The following is a 27669-nucleotide window of genomic DNA, read 5'->3' as shown; positions in this document are numbered from 1 at the left end:
TGAAAAATCATAACTCAAGAACGAGCATCATAGAAAAAAAGTTTTTTTAGGAAATGAAAGCAAATTTTCTCAGAAATTCAAAAAAAAATGAACTGGAAAAAGTTTTCCACAAAATTTTCCACAGTTTAGAAAATTCGTAAAGAAATGTCGGAGAAACAATGCCCAAAACAATATTTTGGAGAAAGTCATTTCATATGCTTTTATCGCTGAAATTTTTGGAATGCACTTTTTTTCGTTTTTGAGTTATGGCCAATTTTGTTGAAAAATGTCCAAATGTATGATATAAGCATTTTCTTTGAAAAGTTATAACTCAAGAACGAAGCATCGTAGTAACAAAGTTTTTTTTTCAATGAAAATGAAAGAAAATTTTCTCAGGAATAAAAAAAAATATGAAGTGGAAAAAGTTTTCCACAAATTTTTTCACTGTTCAGAAAATTCAAAAAGAAAAGCCGGAAAAACTATTCTCGAACCCGCGGAAAATTTTCAAAAAAATATTTTTGAGAAGGTAATTTTATAATTTTATAGAACTGCAGGGTCGCGAGATGATTTTTGGTGGGTCGCGAATGCTTGAGCGATATTGTAATAAATGTCTTAATTAATTTATGACAAATGATGTTGTTGGACATATTTTTACAACTACTCTCTTGAGAATCGGCAGTTATCTTTATAAATTAGGTTTCACCCTTATTTTACTCATTTTTTTTTAATAATAAATCTTAGTCTGGGAATTGATTTGCAAACTACAGCTTTTCAGTCAGAATGTTTTAGATTCTGGTAAAATTACAGAATTCTTGAAGTTTTTAAAATCTAAATAACTAAAAATCAGTTAAATTACAAAATCAATCTATCAAACGCTTACTTATCTCCATCGTATTATTTGTTTTTTTTTTACGGAATTTCGTTAAAGCTTAAGTTTGTTATAATTCCCACAAATTTCGAGAAGGATCTGAATAAAAATATCAAGAGGACTCATTTGAATATCCAGCATTACTAAAATTTCAAAAATTTTAATTTGTGTTTATCCACTCATTGTAAATATAAAATAGCATTCTCAAACCAAACTGTTTGATGGATTTAAAAACATTTGCACGAGAAAACACGACACAAAATTTGACTAAAAAAGAAAAAATGTACGATAAAGGGCTACGTTACGTTTATTTATCTAAAAGTAGGAAAGCGATAAAATGTATTCATTCAGAAAGTAAGTTATTTAGATGGTTAGTCCATTTTTTTTAATGACGTATGTTATGAATGAAAATCAGAGCTGGTGAGTCGCCTAATTCCAAAACATTTAAAAATGGGTCGCTAGCTGAAAAAGTCTGAGAACCCCTGCCCTAGGCAATGTGAGACGAAGCCTTGAAATTTCATTCTGTAAGGTACACCCAAGCAAGTTGAAACGGGTACAACAAGGTTTTGAAAAGGATTTCAATCCGCATAAAGTAAAAAAAGACATAAAAAGTGGGAAATTTATGCATAAATTAAGTTTGGACTCTAATGAGGGAATCTAGTTCGCGAGGAAAGGTCTTGCTCCTGAGCATTTGAGGTGGGGCTATGAGAGTTTCCAGGAAATTCTCAGAGAGCCCAAAAAAGGGGGTTCCAACGGGTTTCAGGGGCGTTTTAAGGGGTTGTTTCAGGGGATTTGAGGAGCCTTTTAAGGGCGTTCTGTCAAGATTAGTTGGCGTTTTCATGGGATTGCGGGGAATTCAGAGTCATTCCAGATTCATTTAAGGGAGTTTCAGGGTGTTTCACTAGTGTTTCAAGAACAAAGGCGTTCTTAGAGATTTGATTTGGGCGTTTGATAGCATTTCAGGTGCGTTTCAAAAGGTTTTCAGGTACGTTTCAAGGGGTAAAGGGTCCATAAAGGCTTCCAAAGTGGTTACAGAGGCTTTTCAAATTGATTATGATTATTTCAGGGGTGTTTCAATGGGATTACGGAAATTTTAGAGGCGTTTTTTAGGTCAGAGTCGTATCAGGGGGTTTTAAAAACACCTATAATCAGAAGGTATTTCAGGGGCGTTTCAAAAGATATTGTGATGAGATCTCAAAAAATCCTCTGAAACTTACAGAGACTCGTCCAAAATCTCCCTTAAGCCCCCTCAGACCCCATATAACGTACTTGAGACGCTCCGAAACCTCCGAAAACTCATCTGGAACGCTTCCGTGAGGCCTCTGAATCCCGCCGAAAATGCACTGAAACTTCATGAAATGCCTCATAAATCCCACTGAAACCTCCTCGGATTTCATGTAACGCACCTGAGTGGATCCAAAACCCACGAAAACTCCTCCGTAACGCATCTGAATTCGGCTGAAAATGCTCTGAAACTTTCTGAAATGCCTATAAAATCCCCCTTAAACCCCCTCGTATCCCATGTAACACACCTCAGAGGCTCTGAAACCCCCGAAAACTCCTCCGTAACGCTTCCCTAACGCCTCTAAGTCCTGCTGAAAATGCTCTGAAATTTCCAGAAATACCTCCGTAGTCCACTTAAAGTTCCTCGGACCCTACGTAACGCACTTGAGATCCTCCGAAACCCCCGAAAACGCCTCCTCAACGCCTCTGATACCAGCCTTAAATGCTTTGAGACTTCCTGAAATGACTCCGAGATCCGCATAAGACCCACTTGGACCCCATGTAACGCACGTGAAACTCCCGAAAACGTTCATGTAACCTTTTTTTTTGCTCTTCGCTATAAACACCCCCTGGCTGCCGTTGCAATAGTTCCCGTCATCATTAAATATTCTTATGCACAATATGGGTTCTGAGTAGAATTGCCTCTTTTTATGCAGGGCATAAAAATGGTGCATAAACTAAAAGTGCACAAGAATAACATGCATAAAAAGAGGTTTTAGTGTAATATTTCGCTTCACTTTACCTAGGGTATAACTTTTTTTTAGCACTGCGGTCTTGGACAAAGTTGTTTGCCATATAGGGTCTTGTACCACTGGGAAGGTAGACACCTATTTTGAGCACTTACCGCTATAACTAAGTCATTTTCATACTGTAGCAGTCAAAGTATCATCGACTTCGAAACCTCTTCATACCTTCAACCCTGGACAACGACCCATACACTCTCCGGTTGTAAAACGATGACACTGTTGGAGTACAATAGAAGGTTGGATGAGACGGGCTTAGCTCATTGACGCTTAGTGTTAGTTGATACTGATGTTGGTTAGCTGTTTATTGAAGTTTATTTTGAGTTTTTGCTATTAAATTAAAATAAAGTTTTCTGCTGTAAACGGCGTGTTATAATACCAATTGATTTGAATGTTTATAAATGGTTAGGGTTAGACACTATGCATACAGCCATTCCATAGAAAAACGATATAGTGCAGCTCCGATTGTCGTGAAACTTGGTGGGTTGGTAGTTCCTCAAAAATAATTAGACACGTATTTTTTAATTTCGTCATTAGGGTGACCGATTTTCAGATAAGGTGGTCCTTAAAAGCAAGGTTTTTAAAAACTTAAAATTTTCAAAAAATCATATCTTTTGAACCAGTTGATCGATTTTAAACTTTTTTTTTGTTTGAAAGCTATTGAATTCTTCGTTTTTATGGTCTCGGGACCAAAAAGGTACCCTGATTTTATATTTTTATCACAAAACTCAGAAAATTTGGCGTAACATATAAAAAAGTCAGAGATGTATGTTTTTTCGCATTTGAGATATGATTTTTTGAAAATAAAAGGCCAAATTTTCCCATACAAAACATTTTTTAAATTTTATTATATTTTGGATCTCTATACATGTATGAATACCAAAAAGACCTGGAATCACTCAAAAAGGCATAGTTTTACGAGAATTTACAATTTTAGGCATTTTTAGAGCAGATAGTATCAAATTATATGACTCTCTATATTCAAAAATGTATCTCAAAAACTAAAAAACACACATTTCTAATTTTTGATATGTTACGCCAAATTTTCAGATAAACATTTAAAACCAGGGTACCCCTTTGGTCCCGAGACCTTGAAAACGTGAAAAAAAAACTAATATATTTGCATATTTTTTGCAAAAAAAAACATTTTGGCCCATTCACCGCATTTTTCCTGAAAACTAAAATTCAATAGCTTTTAAACAAAAAAGAGGTTTAAATTCGGTTAACTGGTTCAAAAACTATGATTTTTTGAAAAAAAAATAGTATTTTAAATCCTTGATTTTAAGAACCATTCTATCTGAATATTGGTCACCCTAATGACGAAATAAAAAATACGGGTTTAATTATTTTCGAAGAACTACGAACCCACCAAGTTCCACGACTATCGACTATTTCGTTTTTCTATGGAATGGCTGCATATATGTTTACGTATTTCAGTGTGTGTCAAAAATTCAGTGGTTTTTTTAAGAAATCGACTAAGCGGAAGTGCTCAAAGTAGGTACACCTGACCAAATTATACAAGAAGATCCTAGCCATCTACAACAATTCCAAAGGTTTTATTAATTTAAAGCTTACAACGGTCTCTAGCGGCAAACATCGAAAATTTAAGATTTCTGCATTTATTTGGCCAAGTTTTCCCATACAAATTATAAGCTAAGACTTAATCTATTTCGCTCAAATTTTGAACGTAGCTTCTGGGAGTCCAAAATAACTGATTCAGGAGGTAACACTTGGCACTTTTCGAATTTTATGTTTTTCATATAAGTGTGGGGCCCCCTACTATTCAGATTACTAAATAAGTCCATACTCTCAAAATTGTAAACCCCCCCTCCCATTTGTTTTTGTTGGTAATTCTATTGGGTAGTTTTTGGCGTTTCAGTCTTCAGTCTTCGGGGTTCGAAACAACTAAATGTTTTCTTCTTCAAACGTTTCGATCCTTACTGAATTTTAACAAAAAAAATGTGTAGGTTATTTCATAAGCCTTAATCACTGAAATGTTTGGAATGCACTTTTTTTTCGTTTTTGAGTTATGGCCAATTTTGTTGAAAAATGTCCAAATGTGTCACATAAGCCTTTTCTTTGAAAAATCATAAATCAAGCACGAAGCAAGTTAATGAAAATGAAAGCAAATTTTCTCAGGAATCCAAAAAAAAATCCACAAAATTGACCATAACTCAGGAAAGAAAAAAAAAGTGCATTTCAAAAATTTCAGCGAGCAGCTTATGAAATTACCTTCTCAAAAATATATTCTTGAAAATTTTCCGCGGGTTCGGGCATAGTTTTTCCGGCTTTTCATTGTGAAATTTCTCAACGGTGGAAATTTTTGTTGAAAAGTTTTTCCACTCCATTTTTTTTTTGATTTCTGAGAAAATTTGCTTCAAAAAAATGTTTCTTCGATGCTGCGTTCTTGAGTTATGATTTTTCAAAGAACATTTGGACATTTTTCAACAGAATTGGCCATAACTCAGAAACGAAAAAAAGTGTTTTCTGAACATTTCAGCGATTCAAGCTTATGAAAAAACCTTCTCAAAAATATTTTTTTGAAAAATTTCCACGAGTTCGGGCATCGTTTTTCCGGCTTTTGTTAACGAATTTTCTCAACTGTAGAAAATTTTGTGGAAAACTTTTTCCAGTTCATATTCAGTTCATTCCAGTTCATTTTTTTTATTTCTGAGCAAATTTGCTTTTATTTTCTAAAAATAACCTTGTTTCTATAGTGCTTCGTTCTTGAGTTATGATTTTTCAAAGTAAGGAGTGTCAGGGGAATACAAAAAAAATCCACCTGAGTTTTCCGGAAGAATAGGCGACCCTAAATTTTTCTCATTTTTTTTTGTTCATATATCCATGAGCCCTGCCTGTGAAAAAGTTTCATGAAAATTTGAGACCCTTCGGCGACGATTTTATAAAAAATCCCCAGAAGCTACAGGTTCCCATCAACAAATGCCTGCGGTTTATAATTCAGGCCTGGTGGCCTCACAACATCTGGCGTAGGAAAGACATTTTCGTTTCAATTGCTTAATTTTCAGTCTAAAAACCCCTGTGAATTTCGAAACAGTCGATAGCATCTACGTAACTTTTTTTAGTAAAATATACTAGAAAAGGTTCTCAAAACCTCTTCAAGACTAATTGATCATCAACATGTTACTTAGGAAAATGCATTTCTTACAGGCGATTTAAAATCGCCGTTTGTTGGGGGTTTTGTTACCAGAAACGCAAAGTACAGCCACGTTATAAGCGTATTAGTAACTTCGCAAAATAATCAATTGCTTTCTAAGGAAGTTAGACGACCATTTTTCCAACATTGTGTTCAGCCTGTCCAAAATGCATTTTCTACCCTAAATGGCTGCAATTACTTTTCTCGTGGTTTCGAGAATCGAGATACTCCAGAAAAAATCTGACCTGTATTACGACTGAAACTACTTTCAAATCGAATAAAAAACAACTTCTGAAAATTCAACATGACACAACCTGTACAGAGCTATCCACACAGTATTCAGCATTTTCCACCAATATTTTTTCAAACAGTAGTTTCTCAAGTATTTTTTTTTTAATTTCTGTTCCAATTTTAGTTTTATGAACCATTCATTACCTATAGTAGTGGCACTGGAAATAGAAAACGCGTAAGTTTTGGTTGTTTGGCTTTTATTGTTTCTCGGCTTTGCTCCTTCGTTTGACAACGAGATTGCTGAAATACGCAAAATCATGTACAGAGAATTAAGATCGCCCAATGGAATGTATATTATTCAAGTTTGTGCCAAGCCACTTCCAAGACTGATGCGTTTGAAAGCAATTCATTTCAACGCCCATTTTCTTTCAGTTTAAGTTTTAAGGTAATTCCCTGATGCTCGCCAAAGAATACGACAGCCATTATTCTTTTTGTTTTTTTTTCTCGTCTTATTTGCCATGCTGTTGCCCTTTTCCTTCCACTGATACACTGCGTATCGCTCGATCATCAAACTGTCCAACACCATTTCTTCTCTCGATTTGACAACACACAACACGACCATCGATGATGCATATATGCTTGCTCGCTCACAAAAAAACAATAGGCGTTTATCCACGCGGAAAGCGGCCAACAATTGCAGATTGTTCTCAACGACAAAGACGCCGGCGGTGATGATGAGCTGCTGGGAAGGTGAGATTGCTTTTAGTTTTGTAAATTATGTAGGGTTAAGTTGTATGCTTAAGTTTTGTCAGGAGCTGGTGTTCAGCTATGTTTTTGGTCTTGATTCTGATATTTGCGGGAAGTGGCCGGTGCGCTTTTTGGCTTTGTTTGTGTGATGTTATATAACTTTATAGGCAGGTTAACTAAAGCATTTTTATTATGTAGATAACCTGTAATATGCTGTATCGTTAATGTCCAGGTAGGGTGCTTGTAAACGATAATGTTGGGTATTTGAAGAGGAAAAATATTTATCCCATGTAAATACTCTTTGTCTACAAACAAGCGTGCATGTGCAGATGTTGCGTTCCGATTGTACATTTTAGCTAAAAAAAACGCTGATCGTATTTAACAGTTGCTCATCAGGTAGTTGATCCCATCATCAATTGAATACTAACGATTTCGAAACGAGTCATCACTTTATCACTATTGATTTGGCTACTCTTTTGGTTTTGTAGGCTGAGGTAAACGCAACTTTAGGACAGGAAATCGAACTCAACCTTTGGGATTGGGATCCTGGCTTCCCAGGGGTCCAGAATGACGACTATCTTGGCAGGTGGTGATGGGTTTTGCTTTTTCATTCTTACTTGACATTTCCGCTTTATTTATCCGCTATCAGAGCCCATATTACGATATCCAGGCGGATGCGTTTTTTTGAAACAATCGAAACCTTTATGAAATTCGTGATGAATGTGTTTGAAGTTTTAGAATAGGTGACTGTGTTTGTGGAACGTTTTTGATTCATCATTGTTGAATTGAAGCTCTGTAATAATCATCCATTCAAATATTAATAATTATCCTTCAGGGATCATCCATAAATGACATAGTATATCCGAATCAACTTTTAAATCCTTTTTAATTTAATAATACGTGTGTTTCTCTAAATTGCTAGACTATTAATTCATGTATGGTCCCTTGGAAGCAAAAATGTGAGATCATTTATTTAAACAGACATATCCCATTAAGAAAGAGAAAATTAATATAAACAGCAATTACATATTGATTAAATGGCGTTTCTGCTTATATACATATAGACGCCCACACAAATCCATAACCTCTCTTAGTACAGTAGAGGTTTGATAACTGCAACATGTTTACGTTTCATTTAATGAATCAAATGCAATAGCTGAAACAACTAACAGACGTCAAAAACTGTTATTTGCTGCAGAGTGCAGCTAATGTGAATTTGGTAATCCCACGACCCACTGCCTGAAAAGTGCTTGCGTAAAACATTGCATCACTGCTAACATTTCATTTTGACGAATAGGGCACTGCATGATACTCTCTCCTTCTCTTTCACGGGGAAGAATTTGAAAATTCGAAGACACAGAATGTCGATTAATTGGTAAATTGAGAGATGAAATTGGGGGGAAAAAAAATCGCGTTCTGGTGGGATTCGAACCCGCGACTCCGTATTCGCTAGACCGGCGATTCGTTTCTATAGTACCGAGACTTACTCTTGCACTCCGTCTCTTCGGCGCAGTTGCTCGCTTAAGCGTGCGACCGAACCGAGTTCTCGACGCATACTAAATAGACACCGGCAGCACATACGGTTCGGTGCCTTGGTATGTGCAGTGCGAGACTTAGTCTCGGTACTATAAAAACAATTCGCTCTCGCTTGTATAATTAGAAGGCCCAAACCGCGAGCGTTTTGAGAGGTTGGCATCTAAACCAAAAGAGAGATGAAATTGTGAAGATAGGAATGTTCATGGTGTGGGCTTGGAGTCGGTTTGGCTTTCTATTTCGCAGAATTGTTACCTATTCTGTGGCCCTATTGGTTAATGAGCCGGCCTAGCGAATACGGAGTCGTGGGTTCGAGTCCCACCAAAACGCAATTTTTTTCACAATTTCATCTCTCAATTCACCAATTAATCAAAGTTCTGTGTCTTCTAATTTTCAAGTTTTTCCCAGTACGTTTCGACGTACCAGAAAATTGATACAAGCCTCTAAAGGGCAACATCGACATGTGTTCTCTTTCACTCTTACAGAAATTTGGTAAACAACAAGGCCAAGAAACGTCAAAATCCCATACAAAATCAAAACAGTGCAGTGCCCTATAGCTGTTCGATAACTGCAGAAGTGTTGCACTTAGCGGACGTGCAGTTAAAAAGCATTGCAGATAAAGTGTTTGCACCGAGCGAACATCTACTGTACTTCCATGACATGACATATCAAAACCTAAGTATAAACTTGAAAAAAATGTACCAACTAAGCATCCCTATTAACATTAACGCGGCTCACGATCGTATAGCTTCACGGTTAGGTTGTCCCAAAATTGCACATGGTCAAAAAACTTGGGGGCTCACCCTGCAAATGATAGCTAAGGGTGTTAGAAACAAACTTTTGTATGACGGCAACTTTCAGAAATGACGTTTAGAGGTCGCCCCGGTGAGATTTTTGAAAAATGGCCATTTTTCATAATAAATTTCATACAAATATTTTTTACCGTACAAAAATTGGCAATACCCACTATTTTTATATTTTTTACAGCTTGATATGGATCCAAACTACTTAGGAAAAATAATTACTGACATGTTTTGCAGGTAACTTTTTGATACTGAATTTTTGAATTTACTAAAATTTGTCAATTTTTGATATACTGTGCCTTTTACCCATCATAAAACGTATTTGAACTTAATGCTAATTTTAAACAATTTCCATAAAAAGATCGGAAATTTCATGAGGAAAAACTTTGTCGAAGACAGCATTGCGTTTTTTCTATCCGTTTCAGAGTTATTCACGATTTACTATTTAGTGAAATTGGGATTTTGAGGTATTTTTCTAAAAAAAATCAGAAAAGAATTGCCCAAAAACACATACAAAGTAAAAAACCACGTATGCTCAACAAGTTTTTGTTTTGATTGTGTTTAGGAATTATGGTGGCATCATTTATTGAATTTTCGTTTCCGTTGACAAATCCATTTTCTTTGATACAGAAAGGGACCTACTAGCGAGAAACTTTATCATTAGGTACCATTTTGAGATGCCTCAGTAGGCCATGGTATTTTTAACGGTTCTGTACTGACAATGGTTTATACGAGCATAATACACAATCAAACGTACGGCACATTTTATATACCATTTAGAAAGGTGATACATTCCGCAAAACATGCTGATTTTATTGTTCAATGATGTTGTTCTAATCGTTCAAAGACATGAATAAAACGTTCTAGTAGTCCCTATCATTTTGATCAACATATAGGACGATAAAAATGACGTCACTTGTTTAGGTCCAAAACTGATGTTTACCAATAATAGCCTACCTTGTCTTATTGTTTGCCTTGTATGTGTTATGGTAATCAAATTGTTCTAACCTTGGATAACATTACGTTAACTCATTGGTTCATCTCATCCCACTCGTTTCAATTTGCCTTAGTGTATCTTATTTTAGGTGTTGATAAGATAGTTTAAATTAGTAAATATCAAAAAAGACATGCTCTGTTTTTTAGAATGTCTTGAATTGGTATACATATCGGTATTCTTACGTAAGATGTTCGTAATCGCGTTTTGAATTTGATATGGAGCAACGTGTTCGACTTTATTCACTTTGCCACTGTTTCCTGGGCTGTTTCACTGGTCCAGGACTCATACGTCTTCGTGTGGAATAATAATTGAGAATATCGACAGGAAAGTAAGATAAACGCAAAAATATATTTAACATTTTGTGGAGAATATCTTTAAAAAATCAATAGGCAGTACAAAGCTTGTCAATAGAGCTAGTTTTTTTTTTAATCTTTGCTAGTTAATTTCTATATGGAGGGATTGAATAACAAAAAATCAAAATCAATCAATGATGTCACCATAATTCCATAACACGATCAGGACAAAAACTTGTTGAGCATACGTGATTTTTTACTTTGTATGTGTTTTTGGGAAGTTCTTATGTGATATTTTTAGAAAAATACCTAAAAATTCAAATTTCATTAAATAGCAAATTGTGAATAACTCTAAAACGGATAAAAAAAACGCAATGCTGTCTTCGGCAAAGTTTTTCCTCATAAAATTTCCGATCTTTTTATGGAAATTGTTTTAAATTAGCATTAAGTTCAGATACTTTTAATGATAGGTAAAATGCACAGTATATCAAAAAATGACAAATTTTAGTAAATACAAAAATTCAGTATCAAAAAGTTACCTGCAAAACATGTCAGTAATTATTTTTCCCAAGAAGTTTGGATCCATATCAAGCTGTAAAAAATATAAAAAAGTGGGTATTGCCAATTTTTGTACGTTAAAAAATACTTGTATGAAATTTATTATGAAAAATGGCCATTTTTCAAAAATCTCGCCGGGGCGACCTCTAAACGTCATTTCTGAAAGTTGCCGTCATACAAAAGTTTGTTTCTAACACCCTTAGCTATCATTTGCAGGGTGAGCCCCCAAGTTTTTTGACCATGTGCAATTTTGGGACAACCTATTCACGGTGTGTTTACCAAAGAATAGGGAGACTTTTGGACACTTTTCCATAAGTAAATTTTGATTCAATTTACCAATCCAATCCAAACCCAATCCTCCAAATCCAAATCCAATCCAAATCCAATCCAAATCCAATCCAAATCCAATCCAAATCCAATGCAAATCCAATCCAAATCCAATCCAAATCCAATCCAAATCCAATCCAAATCCAATCCAAATCCAATCCAAATCCAATCCAAATCCAATCCAAATCCAATCCAAATCCAATCCAAACCCAATCCAAATCCAATCCAAATCCAATCCAAATCCAATCCAAATCCAATCCAAATCCAATCCAAATCCAATCCAAATCCAATCCAAATCCAATCCAAATCCAATCCAAATCCAATCCAAATCCAATCCAAATCCAATCCAAATCCAATCCAAATCCAATCCAAATCCAATCCAAATCCAATCCAAATCCAATCCAAATCCAATCCAAATCCAATCCAAATCCAATCCAAATCCAATCCAAATCCAATCCAAATCCAATCCAAATCCAATCCAAATCCAATCCAAATCCAATCCAAATCCAATCCAAATCCAATCCAAATCCAATCCAAATCCAATCCAAATCCAATCCAAATCCAATCCAAATCCAATCCAAATCCAATCCAAATCCAATCCAAATCCAATCCAAATCCAATCCAAATCCAATCCAAATCCAATCCAAATCCAATCCAAATCCAATCCAAATCCAATCCAAATCCAATCCAAATCCAATCCAAACCCAATCCAAATCCAATCCAAATCCAATCCAAATCCATTCCAAATCCAAATCCAAATCCAAATCCAATCCAAATCCAATCCAAATCCAATCCAATCCAAATCCAAATCCAAATTCAAATCCAAATCCAATCCAAATCCAATCCAAATCCAATCCAAATCCAATCCAAATCCAATCCAAATCCAATCCAAATCCAATCCAAATCCAATCCAAATCCAATCCAAATCCAATCCAAATCCAATCCAAATCCAATCCAAATCCAATCCAAATCCAATCCAAATCCAATCCAAATCCAATCCAAATCCAATCCAAATCCAATCCAAATCCAATCCAAATCCAATCCAAATCCAATCCAAATCCAAATCCAATCCAAATCCAAATCCAATCCAAATCCAATCCAAATCCAATCCAAATCCAATTCCAATCCAAATCCAATCCAAATCCAATCCAAATCCAATCCAAATCCAATCCAAATCCAATCCAAATCCAATCCAAATCCAATCCAAATCCAATCCAAATCCAATCCAAATCCAATCCAAATCCAATCCAAATCCAATCCAAATCCAATCCAAATCCAATCCAAATCCAATCCAAATCCAATCCAAATCCAATCCAAATCCAATCCAAATCCAATCCAAATCCAATCCAAATCCAATCCAAATCCAATCCAAATCCAATCCAAATCCAATCCAAATCCAATCCAAATCCAATCCAAATCCAATCCAAATCCAATCCAAATCCAATCCAAATCCAATCCAAATCCAATCCAAATCCAATCCAAATCCAATCCAAATCCAATCCAAATCCAATCCAAATCCAATCCAAATCCAATCCAAATCCAATCCAAATCCAATCCAAATCCAATCCAAATCCAATCCAAATCCAATCCAAATCCAATCCAAATCCAATCCAAATCCAATCCAAATCCAATCCAAATCCAATCCAAATCCAATCCAAATCCAATCCAAATCCAATCCAAATCCAATCCAAATCCAATCCAAATCCAATCCAAATCCAATCCAAATCCAATCCAAATCCAATCCAAATCCAATCCAAATCCAATCCAAATCCAATCCAAATCCAATCCAAATCCAATCCAAATCCAATCCAAATCCAATCCAAATCCAATCCAAATCCAATCCAAATCCAATCCAAATCCAATCCAAATCCAATCCAAATCCAATCCAAATCCAATCCAAATCCAATCCAAATCCAATCCAAATCCAATCCAAATCCAATCCAAATCCAATCCAAATCCAATCCAAATCCAATCCAAATCCAATCCAAATCCAATCCAAATCCAATCCAAATCCAATCCAAATCCAATCCAAATCCAATCCAAATCCAATCCAAATCCAATCCAAATCCAATCCAAATCCAATCCAAATCCAATCCAAATCCAATCCAAATCCAATCCAAATCCAATCCAAATCCAATCCAAATCCAATCCAAATCCAATCCAAATCCAATCCAAATCCAATCCAAATCCAATCCAAATCCAATCCAAATCCAATCCAAATCCAATCCAAATCCAATCCAAATCCAATCCAAATCCAATCCAAATCCAATCCAAATCCAATCCAAATCCAATCCAAATCCAATCCAAATCCAATCCAAATCCAATCCAAATCCAATCCAAATCCAATCCAAATCCAATCCAAATCCAATCCAAATCCAATCCAAATCCAATCCAAATCCAATCCAAATCCAATCCAAATCCAATCCAAATCCAATCCAAATCCAATCCAAATCCAATCCAAATCCAATCCAAATCCAATCCAAATCCAATCCAAATCCAATCCAAATCCAATCCAAATCCAATCCAAATCCAATCCAAATCTAATCCAAATCCATTCCAAATCCAAATCAAATCCAAGTCCAATTATTTTTTAGTTTAATTTTCAAATATTCCGTAACTTTTAACAGGGTGCTTGTCTTTTTACGTCGGTAATTAGTAGGTTTAGGAACATATTTGTTTTGATTTAGGAATTCTGGTCAGGTTCAGGTATTATCCATAAACAATGTACTATTGCAGTGTATTTCTATTCCCTTACTTTGAGTCGTCGTTTGATGTTCACAAACAACACAACAGCTGTAAATAACACAACGCAATATTTCTGAAACACAACTCTCATAGCACAACAACAAATAATGCGAAACCTACAACAGGACATCTCTGGCATTCACATAGCAATCAATAACTCTCCTAATGAAAATCTATTTCTCGTTTCTTGTCTTTTTTCTACAACCGCGTCCGTGTGTCCACTAACCGAAACCACCGACATTTTCAAATTCTAACATCCAATCATTGCAAATACATCCTGACCTGAATCTGGACGATGATCGCAAACCAAAATTGACCTTGAACCATTACCCTGAACGACGTTGCTTGCGATCCCTGAAATTCGGTGCAGGCTTGTGTTGACGTGTCTCATCAAACTTTGATTGGCTTAAAGTTATTCGACTGGGACCGAACCGGCGACCACGACCCCCTAGGCAGGTTCGAAGACAATTGCTAAGTCCATCTCTATATCTGCTTTTATATGAGACTACTTCTTCGGAGGATCGTACTTTTGCTAAAGGAACTGCTCTATCTCTCTTTATTGATTGATTCTTTTTTCCTTCACGCTGTTTTTAAAGATAATTGTTTCGGTTTGTTCTAAATAAGTTTTTATCATCACAACTTGATTGGATTTAGCTCACCCCCTTTTGCATATTCCAACTGTTATAGTTTGAAGGCCCCCATTAGGACTGGTCGTGTAGATTTGTTTTGGAAAAAATCTTTCACCTGGAACAAAGTTGAATCCCACTTTGATAACTATACCACTTGATGCAACTGCTTGGAGTGCTTGACGCTTTCGGATTATGTTCGATTCTGTTTCCCTTCACTGTTGTACATTGTTTGTTCTATGCTTCCAGTGTAGTCAAAACAGGCATGCGGTTTATGTGTATTTATATGGTCAAACTTCCAAATTTAACCTTTTTTTTTTCTTTGTCTTCATTACAATATCACACAGAGCCACAGTCGAAATCAGCAGTGTTACCAAAAATGGAGAAATTGACACCGTGAGCAGCGTTTTCTCTTGAAAAAGGTGAGGTATGAAAGTGATCAATCTTACATTTTTCAGTGGCTGACCCTTGAGCAAGCCAAGCATGGTTTGGTGCATCTGAGATTGACCTGGTTCAGGCTAAGCGCTGACAAAAACGATCTTAAGGCGGCCTTGGAAGAAACTCAACTGCTGCGTGTTACTTCGATGAGCACTGCCCTATTGACTGTGTTTATAGATTCAGCTAAGAATCTGCCGGTAAGTTAGTTTGTAACGTAAGAGAACATCTATACATTTCTGTAGATCTACCCGGGTAGTGAAGAATATCATTTCAACATATGATTTTAGCTTGATTGATATAAGAAATGAAATGTCCTAGAATAATATTCAAGATTTGTTTCTGAAATATGTGAGCAATTTCAAAATACATTTGAACAGGTGTACCTATGTGCCGCTATAACCAAGTCAATTTTATACCTAGTAACCTAATTTTTGGCACACACAGTTCGAAAAATTCATGTACATTTACATGAGATATCATGCACATAATTGGAGCGTGGTATTTGCTGTATTTTTACATGACATATGAATATTAACTTCCCTTTCGTACAGGCGTCATGTAAATTTCATTTTCCTCGATAAATTTTACAACCTACATGTAGTGGTAACTAAGTGACTTCGGTTTCATCATTCTTCCAAAACAAAACAACTAAAATTCGCATTGGAAAACCATATTTATTCAGAAATATATGATTATTGTATAGAATATTCATAGAACACTGATTATAAGTACAGTTTATTTGAAAGGATATGTTGGTTTTGTATTTTAAACACTTATTTTGCAACAAATGGCACCAAAGGCCTGCCACATTTAGTCGTCGAATTGCAATAAATCCACATTGCAATCGTAGAAATCCTCAGAGGAAATCATATAGACACGGAACATTTTCTTGATAAAATTGAAAAGCCTCCTATTTGCTGCTCCCGCCGTTGCCCAAGTTATTGTCGCGCTTATCTTTTATTAGAGTCTTGCGGCGGTCGTACGCTCGCAAGGCATACCGCCGCATGACAGTCGCAAGGCAAAACAAAAGAAAAAGTGTTCCCGCCAAAAACAAAAGCACGTGGGTTTCGCGACGTGACAGATGTTTTTGAATGTATTTGTGACGAACGACAAGAGTAGCTCAGTGGAATGAGTGTTCTTGCTGTCAAACCCCATATAGTGGAATTATATACTTTTAAATCTGGTGACGCTGTTATGATTAGTGACTGTAGCGCTAATATCAGAAGCCAGAGGCAGATAATCGCCATATTCTGATTTTTCTTGAGAGGCATAATACAATTTCTTGCATACACCTCCGATTTTGGCTGAAATAGAATTAATGCAATGTGGTAATTATCATTTTATCAATTATGAAGCAAAAACTTACCAAGAAATCTAGTTTAGTTCAAAAAAATTGATCCAAAACTGTTCAAGCTCGACCGACGACGAACGGTTTGTTTACGTTGACGCCATGTTGAACTGACAAGCAATCAGCTTTACACGTATCTCATGTAAAGTTGTCGGTCCGAAAATGTAAACATAAAAAGCATCCGCTGCAATTTTAGTTTTAAGCTGTCGGATTGACTGAACAAACGTTGAATGTTTAGGGTGATGTCAAAACATGATCATGTCAATGACAGACGGTGTAAATTTAAGTTAACATACCGTTTACATGATTGGAGTCTACATTGTATTTTTATTTACGTTACGATTAATATTCAGATTTTTTTTGCTGTGACAATGAGATACGCAAAGCATCTAACCCTATACAAAAATTCATATCAATTGATATGAAATTGAGTTGAAGTGACAAGTGCCCAAATTAGGTCTTCTCCTCTTCTTGGCGTAACGTCCTCACTGGGACAAAGCCTGCTTCTCAGCTTAGTGTTCTATGAGCACTTTCACAGTTATTAACTGAGAGCTTCCTCTGCCAATGACCATTTTGCATGTGTATATCGTGTGGCAGGTACGAAGATACTCTATGCCCAAGGAAGTCAAGGAAATTTCCTTTACGAAAAGATCCTGGACCGACCGGGAATCGAACCCGTCACCCTCAGCATGGTCATGCTGAATACCCGTGCGTTTACCGCCTCGGCTATATGGGCCCAAAATAGGTACACCTGCCCAAATGGCACAGCAAATTGAGAATTCCTCTAGCCCAGGCACTTCGATTCCTTCTGAAAAAAACACGGGTGCCGCCAATCGTGGTAAGCATCTCTGAGTTTGCTGGTTTTAGGCTGGAGATCTTGAACTCCATAGGGTATAATTAAGGTTTCCTTTCAAATTGCTGGGAAAGAAAAATGCCTTGTGTTGCTGGAACACAGATAGATGTCGACCAAAGCTATGATTTCGGAGAAAAGAGGAAAAGTGAGGAGGGGGGGTGTATCTGATCAAAAGCATTGATAAGAACTGATACTGCCTGCATGCATCGCAATTTGACCTGCCCGAGCAAGGCCTTATCAGCTTACACCGCAGAAGAACATGGGATTTCCGAGTGCCTTCCAAACCATTCCAAGGACCTTTTCGCATGCCACAGGCTCGGATCCAATATAGTCGGCTTCCGCCACGGCAATCACATACTAGGAAGTCTTCCGCACTGATAACAGTATGGTCTGTACATCTGGCTGGACCTGGCGTCCGCCACAGGACTGAAAAAAGGCAACCTATGTTCCTGTCGGTCCTTTTCGTAGCTGAATGGCTGCGATGGCCTTTCCTATATCTGTTGGAAGTGAAATAGCTGAAGAATTCATCATTGGCACCAATCGATACTGACAAAGAGCTTCCACAATATTTGATCTTTCAAGAAGGAGTTGGTGGCTCCACAGAGGAAGTATTCTGTTGGGGAAGCTGCGTGTGAGTGTGAACGTCTTTTGACGCTATCAAATTGTTATCGTCGTCATCGAGTTGAAAAAAAGCGGAACGCTCCTCGATGAAGTGGTGAACCTGTTGCAAGGCAACGTAAAATCCAATAAACTCATCGAGCAGACAAAGCCGATCTACACATGGGCGTAGCCAGAGGGGGGCCGCTAGTTTTTTTTATTCGAGCTAACTCAAATATTATCAATAATTAAGAGTTTCAGAAAAAAAATATCTTAAAAAATAAACTATTCTAATAATTAAGGTTTTTATCCACACTTATCAAACCTTTTTTACTCAAGAACGATAGGAAATTTCGCCAAATATTTCTCCAAGAGAACCACTTCAATCTTATCATAGAGTTTTAACAAATATCTACCTTGGTTGAATGGCTAAATTGTGTGATGTTAATTCATCTTATACAAAAAAGCATGCCAAATTTTCCAGATATGCCGCAACCAGTTCCGGTAGGAAAAAGCGGAACCATATGCTGCATAGTGCAGTTATGTGCTACTGCTACACGAATTTCACTAGTATTCAATTCAAACAAACATCATGCTAAGAGCAAAGTACCTGAGATTTCTTTACGAATTCTTTCACGGGCACCTTCAGAAATTCCTTTAGGCATTTAATCAAGAACTTCTCCAGGGATTGTTTTAGAAATTCCTCAAGGGACTTCTCCAGAAGTTTCTTTTCCGTGAATTCCATGAGCAATATGCAGGGTTCCGATAGTGATTGTTTTAGGGTTTGTGCCAAGAAATGATTCAAGAATTCCTCCCACGATTCCTTCAGACATTTTTACAGATACTTCTGCAAGAATGTATCGACTAATTCCTCCAGGATTTTTTTTCATAGCTTCCTTGAGTGATTCCATCATGGATTGCTCCAGAGATTTTTTCGAGAATTTCTCTATGGGTTCAACAGACATTCCTCTGGGAATTTCTCCTGGGATATCTTTAGAGGTTCCTCCAGTGATTGTTCCAGTGCTTTTTTCGAGGATTCCTCCAGAAATTTCTTCCCGGATTCCCAAAGGAATGCCAACAGAAATTCTTTCAGTTATTTCTGCAAGTATTCTTTCAGAGATTTCTGCAGGGATTTCTCCATATATTCCTTCCACTACAGATTGCTCTAATAATTCAATCTGGAATTTCGGCTTATTTCAGCAGCAATATTTTCCAGAAACCCTTACAGAAAATTTTACCAGAGATTAGCTAAAAATTTATCCAAGAGTTCCTTGAAACATTGTACAAAACATTGTTTTGGGAGTCCATCTAAATATTCCAACAATAATTCGACCAAAAATTATTGCAGACCTGAATATCTTCATATTTTTATTTTCTACAGAAATTCTTCCAGGAATTTGTTAAAAAAGCTTTCTGGGATTTTCTAAGGAATTCCTAATGGGACTACTTCCGGTATTCAGGAACTCCTGCAGGGATTCCTTCAGGAACTGTTACAGGGAGTTCTCAAGGAGTTCCTCCGCGAACTCTTCTTAGAATTCCGCCAGGATTTCTCTAAGGATTCCATCTGCAATTTCTTCAGGAATTCTTTGTGGGATTCCTCAAGGAATTTCCCAAGGGATTCTTCCACGATTTTCTTCAGAGATTCCTCCAGGAATTATTCCTCTGGGAATTGCTGCAGGGATACCCCTAAAATTTCACCCAGGATTTTTTTCAGAAATGCTTCGAGAGATTCCTCCAGGAATTCTTCCAGATATTTCTTCAGGAGTATTTCTAGAGATTCCTCCGTTATTCCCTACAGGCATTCCTCTAGGATATCCTACAGGGATCCCTCCAAGAATTTCTGCAGGGCTTAACTCGTGAATTACTGAATTACTGAAATCTCCCAGGAACTCTTCTTAAGATTTCTTCAGTTATTCCTCCTTGTATTCTTTAAGGATTTCCTCCAGGAATTATTAGGTACTGTTACTGTTTAGGGATTCCTTACAAATTCCTCTTGAAATTGCTTCCGGGATTCCTTTTCGTGTTTCTCCAGAAACTCTTCTAAGGATTCATCCAAAAATTCCAAGGATTCATCCAAAAATTCCATCTGCGATTTCATCAGGAATTATTCCTGGTATTCTTCTACGAATTCCTTAGAAACTATCCACGATGTTTTTTTCAGGAATTCCTCTGGGAATTTTTCCAGGGCTTCCTCTGGGAATTCCTGCAGGGAGTTCTCTAAAAATTCCTCCAGAAATTCCACCAGGAATTCCTCTAGAGGTTTCTCTAGGAGCTCCTTTGGAGATTCCTTCAGGAATTCCTACAGGCATTCTTCTAGGAATTCCTACATTTTTTAGAGATTCTTCCAAGAAATCCTACAAGGTTTCCTCGATGAATTCCTTCATGAAATCCTCCATTATTCCTAGAATTCCACCTGGAATTCCTACAGAAATTTATCCATGAATTTTTTAACGGATTTCTTCAAGGACTTTTTCCAGAGACTGGTGCAAGAACTCCTCTAAAGATTTCTCCAGGAATTACTTCAGAGAATCATCCAAGAATTCCATCAGGAATTCTCCTAGGCTTTCTTCCGAGGAATTTTTTAGGCATTCTTTCAGAGATTCCTCATTCGATTCTTGCAGAAATTTCTCTAAGATTTTTTCAGCGATTCCTCCAGGAATTACACCAGATTTTCCTCCAAGAATTTCTTCAGGGACTCCTGGAATTGCTTCAGGATTTCTTTTTGGGATTCCTCCAGAAATTCATGCAGGCATTCCTCCAGGAATTAATCAAGGAATTCCCTAATAAATTATGTCACCAGTTCATCCAGGAATTTCTCCAGAAAAACCTTCAGGGATTTCTTCAGAACATCTTCCAGGATTTTCTCTAGAAATACCTTTTGGAATTTTTCCAGGAATTCCACCAAGAACTTTTTTAGATCTTCCTCAAAGAATTGCTGCAAGGATTCCTCCAGGAATTCCGCTAAAAATGCTTCCAGGAACTTCTTTAGGGATTTTTCTAGGGATTTCTCCACGAATTTCTACAATGATTCCCTAGGGATTCCTTCAGAAATTTCTTTGAGGATTTCTTCAGGAATTCCTCCAGAAATTTCTTCCAGGAATTTCTCTGGGGATTTTTTTTTGAAATTTTTCCCAGGGTTCCTCTAGAGATTCCACCAGAAATTTATTCATTAATTGTTATAAGAATTCCTCCAGGAATTCCTTCAAGGATTCCTCCTGCAATTCCCAAGGCATTCCTCTAAGATTTCATTCAGGTGTTTCTCCAGAAACTCCTCCGGGAAATTCTCGAGGAATTAGCCCAAGAATTTCTTCAGGAATTGCTCCAGGAATTTCTCTAGGAATTTATCCAGGAATTGCTCCTGGGCATCCTTCAAAATTTATGTCAGCATTTTCTCTAGGGTTTTCTTCAAAAAATTTTCTGGGGATTTTTTGCAGAAATTATTCCAGGAAATTCTCCAAGAATATCCTCAGGAATTTTTCAGGGATTCCTCCTGGCATTTCTCCAAGAATTTCTCCTGAGATTCCCTCATTAACTGCTTCAGGTATTCCTCCAGAGATTTCTTCACGATTTTTTTTAGGGATTTTCTCAGGGATTCCTCCAGGAAATCTTCTAGCGATTTCTTCAGAAAATATTTCAGGAAATTCTCCAGGAATACGTTCAGGATTTTTTTTAGGAAATTCCCCTAGAAATTCATCCGGTAATTATTTCAAAAATTCCTCTAGAGATTATACCAGGAATTACCTCATGGATTCCTTCAGCAATTTCCTCAAGAATACCTCTAGGAATTCCTCCAGGATTTTATCAAGGAATTTCTTCAGAAACTCCTCCAGTAATTACCCCAGGATTTTTTTTCAGGTATTCCTTTAAATATTTCTCCATGAATTGCTCCTGGACATTCTTCAGAAATTGTGTCAGCAATTCCTCTAGGGATTCCTTCAGGAATTTCTTCAGGAATTTCTCCTGAGATCTCACCAGGAATAGCTTCAGAGAATTTTTCCAGAGATTTTCCCAAGGATTCCACCAGGAAATCCTTCAAAGATTCCTCCAGGAAATCCTCCAGAAGTTCTTCCAAGGATTCTTCCAGGAATACCTTCAGAAATTATTCCAGGAAATTCTCCAGGAATTTTTCAGGGATTTCTCCAGGTATTCATCCAGGAATTTCCCCAGAGATTCCTCCAGGGATTTCTCCATTAATTTCTTCAAAGATTCCCCCATGGATTCTTTCAGGAATTCCTTCGAGGATTTCTCAAGGGTTTTTTTTCTGGAAATAGAAAAATAATAGACATAGCAGTCTTCCAGAACTCCCCTGGAGATTTTTCTAAAAATTCATCCAGATTTCCTCTAGAGATTCCTCAAGCAATTCCCACAGGAATACCTCTAGAAATTCCTTCAGGATTTTATCCAGGAATTTCTCCATGAACTTCTCCAGGAATTCCTCCAGGTAATACCCTAGGAATTTCTACAGGATTTCCTCCAGGAATTGCTTCTGGACATCCTTCAGAAATTATATCAGCAATTCCTTCTGGAATTTCTCCAGGAAATTCTCTACGGATTTTTTTCAGAGATACTTCCAGGAAATTCTTCAGGAATACTTTTAGGAATTTTTCAGGGATTCCTCCAGGATTTCCATCAAGGATTACTCCAGGGATTCCTCAAGAAATTCTTCCAAGGGTTCTTCCAGGAAATCCTCTGGGATTTTTTTCAGAAATTTCTCCAGCATTCACCCAAGAAATTTTTCCAGGAATTTGTTCAGAAGTAGTAATTGCTTCAAGGATTCCTCCAGGAATCCCTTCTGGGATTTCTTCAAGAATTCCCCAAGGAAACCTCCAGAAATTTATGTAGGACTTCTTCTAGGATTTCCTCATGAGATCTCTTCAGAAATTTCTCTAAGTAGGTATTCCTCCCATAATTTATACAGGAATTCCTCCAGGTATATTCACAATACGCGCGACGTGAGACGAAACATAACACTTATAGTTCTTACAATCGTCAAGATATTAAAATTTACCTTTCGTCGACCGGTTTCGGGCGCGATGTCGCCCATCAACAGGACAATGTCCGACCCAGGTATACTTTCAAAAATTGTTTCAGAGATTTCTTTGTTAATTTGGACGGGAATTCCTCCGGGGATTCTACAGAGCTTCCTCCAGGCATTTCTGTAGGAATTGCAACAGGAATTCATCCAGGTTTTTATTCGGGGATTTATCCAGAAAGTCTTCCAGGGATTTCTCCGGGAATTCCTCATGTGATTTCTTCAGAATTTTTTCTCAGGTTCTCTTCAAAAAGTCATTCAGGAGTTCTTTCGGAAATGTCAGAAATCCTTCAAGCATCTTTTCAGGGATGTGCCCAGGAACTTTTTCAGGATTTCGTGACGATTTTTTTTAAATTATTTCAAGAATTTGTGGAGGAATTCCTCCAGTGAATGATATTGGAAGATAATTCAAAAGGGATGCATACAGGAACCAGGAAGTTCTAAATAGGTTAGTCTTCAGAAAAGTTTGTTATTTTTAAAAGATTTCAGCAATAATTTCTTTTGAATATTTTGTGGACTTTAATAATTTCAAAATCAGTGCAAAATAATGCACTGCAAAAATTCTTAATCTTCCAGAAATTGGTCACTGCTACCAGCATCACGTTGGTTTGTGTAGATCAGGTGAGCTTTTTTAACGTATGTATTGAACAAAGTATAACTAGGGTATCGGGATGCTTCGTTGGCATAGCCCCCTCGTTCGGCCTATCTCAATGTAAACCAAAAACTCAAACAAACACGCATAACTGGATATCGGAAAAGCTATGCGCCAAACAACTGTAACATTTCGTTTCAATTTTAGCACTTTGGAGCATTAAAATTAAATGAAAATGTAACTTTGTTTAACTTTTGCAGACGCCATGATTCTTCGGCTTAGTGGGTAGTCTATACACATGATCATAAATGGCATGATTCTGGAACATTTCGAATTGACTTTTCAATAACTGAACATTTGATGCGACGGTTAAAGACGCTATTTTGAACTTGTGTATTTGTTTTCAACGAATAATAACTATTTTGCAAATTGAATGTGGGCCGAATATTGAGGACATTTTTTTCACTATGTACCCAAATCTTGGCCCATCAGTGAAGTGACGTCAAAAACAACGATAAAAAGGCGTCAACAACATTTCTTGCGTAAGAACCAGAAAGAACGAACAGGAAGAAAGATTTTGTGTACGGTGACTGTAAAAATATAACACAATAATAGGGTTGCGTTGTTTTCGAAAGAACTTAAGATAAAGTGATTTATTTATAGTTTTTTGAAAATTTGGCTCCGAAAATGTAATTTAAAAGTAAGATTGGTGAACAAACAGAGATAATACTTCAGCAGAAATATTGAAAAAATAAGATAATAAGTGGTTCTAGTGCATGGAAAGCAATAGGCCAACGTTGGATCCACTGATAGGCCAATGTTTGTACCATAGACCAACGTTGCATACCATCGCATCGAATTTTTTCAGCTTAATTAAGTAAATTCTTGAATATTTACGTAAGTTTACTGCCAATTGCAAAAACATGCATTGCCTAGAGTGTGTAATAGGGTCAACATATTATTTCTAGTGCTATTAATTCATGAGTTATGGTCAAGATTGTCAAGGCGGCTTGCAAATTAGGCCAAGGAATGGTACACATACCCTACTTTAAGAGTATAATGTTAATATACTCAATTTCATCGTGCCGCGTTTAGTTATAAAGGCTAGTAGGCACAAATTTGCTAATGGTGCTTGCCCCCCCCCTTGACCGGAAAGCTGGCTACGCCCTTGGACATGTTATATTCATTCATGAGCAACCAGGGAGTAATGCGCATATGATCAACAAGTTGTATACAGTACTGTTATGGTTAACCTCCCATATATCGCGCGGTTAGCCACCGCCGCCAGCACCACGCTTATTCTGAGTACAAAAAGCAAGATTTTTTCAAGTACAACAAGCAAGATCAATAATTGTAAATCAATAAATTATTTCAATACAACAGCGAGATCACTCGAGCGTTAAATTAGAGCTGGTTACTCAAGGTTTACAAATTTCAGCGCTCCATATACTGACACGCCCGCAGTATAAGTAAAAGCAGATTGTGTATCAGCTTGAGGGACCACCCTAATTTCACAATGATGAGGAAAAGTTCAAAAATAAGAAGAAATTTTCCCAAAGATAATATGTATCTAAAACTAAAGGTTTAGGCACAAACATTTTTATCTTCGTAAATACGGATCTGGATCCATTGTCAAAATGTACGAGTATAAAAGTGCAAAAAGGTTGCCCATATCTTTTAAAGCAGCTTTTTTCACACTTTTTTACTGACTGGTGTATTGCTTATGGGGCTGGTAGGTTGGGACTTACAGTTGGAGAAAGGCGACTTTAAGGGTTAATTAAGTTGAATGAATTCCAAGATGGTTAAATCAAATTAGGATATGTTTAGTGTTTATATATGCGTTGAATAATGTTTTGTTCATTTTTCTAATGTGTGTGTTTTATATAGTAACCAACAGTAATACTTAATTTTCATCTCCCAACAGCAAGCGCGTCAGCAAAGCCAACCAGATCCATATCTGGTATTGAGCGTTGGAAAGAAAACTGAACAAACTAGCGTCCAAATGAGAACCGACGCCCCAGTATGGGAACAAGGCTTCACATTCTTGGTTGGCAACCCGGATAATGACACCTTGCAGTTGAAGGTGATCGACCAAAAGACTGGCAATACATTGGGTACACTGATCTACATTCTGAGTGGGCTTATGGAGAAGAAAAATCTAGAACTGATGTCCCAGCCGTTCCAGTTGCAGAAGTCAGGCCCTGAAACTAAGATCGTCATGTCTTTGTCACTCCGAGTATTGAAGCGTAGTCGAGACACGGTCGATGATGCTACTTCCGATAAGACCTCCACGTCCGAGGGATACGGTGGCGATAGTACCTTGTCGAGATCAAGTTCCATCAGATCTGCTCCTACGCCAGTAGCAGATTCGGCCACTTCGGAGCAAGCAGTAGCTACTTCCATCAAGAGACAAGAATCTCGCAAATCAACGGCCTCTGGCATCACCGACCAAATGACCATTCATGAAGAACCGTTCGTTGTGTCCACACTCAATACGGTCATGATGGCTACTCCACCCAGAAGCCCTAATCTAAGCGAAAACGGATCGGAACTTTTGCGGCGCAGCCCAAGTACCACTTCTTCTGCAGGATCGGCTGGCCTTGGACGCATTCAACTAACTATTGCGTTTAGCGTGCAACGACAGCGGTTGCTCGTGATTGTTCACAAAATCAGCAACATCCCGCAAAAAGATCCATCCAATATTCCGGATCCATATGTTAAACTGTATTTACTGCCCGGTCGATCGAAAGATTCCAAGCGGAAAACCAATGTCGTTAAAGACAACTGCGATCCGGTGTTCGACGCTACGTTTGAGTACATAATTTCGAATGCTGAGCTGGTCAACTCAGAATTGGAAGTCACTGTTTGCACACAGAAAGGATTCTTCGGAAGCCCTGTCATCGGAATGGTAAAATATTGCTTATTTCAGATACTTTATTCAGAATACTCATTTTTCTGTTTTTATTTGCAGCAAAAACTAACTTTAAGCGATCCTGATATTGCAACGGCGCAAGGCGTAAAAGCATGGTACGATTTACTACCAGAATCGAAGTTTGAATAAGATTTTAAGCGAGAAAAAGTGTTGGCATAGCTTCACGATTACATTTACCAATTTTCTCACAACACACTACAAATAATCCAGCAAACTACATGAAAATCAAACTTAAGCGAATTTTAATTCATATTTATTCCTTTTATACAAAAAAATGCACTTTTTGCAAACAAATTCGTCCACGATTTTTTATCTCTTACATTCGATCGCATGTTCTAAAGATTTTATATAAAAAAAGAGCACAAGCCAAGATTTTCGTACGGCATTACGATTAAACCCCACTGAAAATGAACAATGGTGCAAAGCATCTCTTAAGTAATTTGTAGATTGTAAACGATAACTTCAAGTTCTATACAGCAGAGATTATGAACAGAAAATTTCAAATTGTCTCCAAATCGTGTCAATTAGTAGGAAAAAAACCAACCCAAGAACAAACACAGAGTAAAAAAAAAACTGTACCATAAAACAATCAATAGATGCCTGGCAAGCTACCGCTCTCGATCGATACCCTACAGAATAGTTGTGCTGCCTGCGGCCTTTAGTGTGTAGTGCGGGAGGCAATGAACAAGTTGTGACAAAACATTTTAATCCGTAAATTTGATTCTAGTACACACGGAGCTTATGGAAATAATGATACAATGCACGGAAGTAGTGAAACAGTTAGCTTTATGCTCATGATAATATATTTTTGTTGCTTAAAAGTCGTAGTTCTAGTTCAGCAGCGCATAGATATGTAAGTCTTGTTATGAACACTGTATGAAATGTGCTTTAATCTTTGAATTTGCTCTGAAACCAATATTGTATTTGTATTGAAATCAACACATGATAGAAATAAAGCGTACTTCAAAATTTGTGTTTCATCAAATTAA

General features: G+C 37.1%; 1 protein-coding gene across 9 annotated transcripts in view; it reads left to right on the top strand.

Moving 5' to 3' along the window:
* Positions 1-27669, top strand: part of LOC109415069 (extended synaptotagmin-2) — an 82927-nt gene extending 55258 nt beyond the window's left edge. For 7 of the 9 annotated variants that reach the window (XM_062855984.1, XM_062855979.1, XM_062855977.1 and 4 more), the window contains 5 exons: positions 7495-7592; positions 15236-15284; positions 15347-15523; positions 25673-26656; positions 26720-27669. In XM_062855984.1, the coding sequence (XP_062711968.1) occupies positions 7495-7592; positions 15236-15284; positions 15347-15523; positions 25673-26656; positions 26720-26809 (1398 nt within the window). In that variant the 3' untranslated portion in view covers positions 26810-27669. Of the gene's footprint in view, positions 1-6923; positions 7010-7494; positions 7593-14632; positions 14719-15235; positions 15285-15346; positions 15524-25672; positions 26657-26719 lie in introns of all 9 variants that reach the window. The other 2 variants (XM_062855983.1, XM_062855982.1) reach the window with 2 other exon arrangements.

Source organism: Aedes albopictus, chromosome 3 (assembly GCF_035046485.1).
Source record: "Aedes albopictus strain Foshan chromosome 3, AalbF5, whole genome shotgun sequence".
In the NCBI taxonomy this organism is placed as follows: Eukaryota; Metazoa; Arthropoda; class Insecta; order Diptera; family Culicidae; genus Aedes; species Aedes albopictus.
The sequence above is the reverse complement of the archived record's forward strand: the minus strand, read 5'-3'. Positions and strand labels throughout refer to the sequence as shown.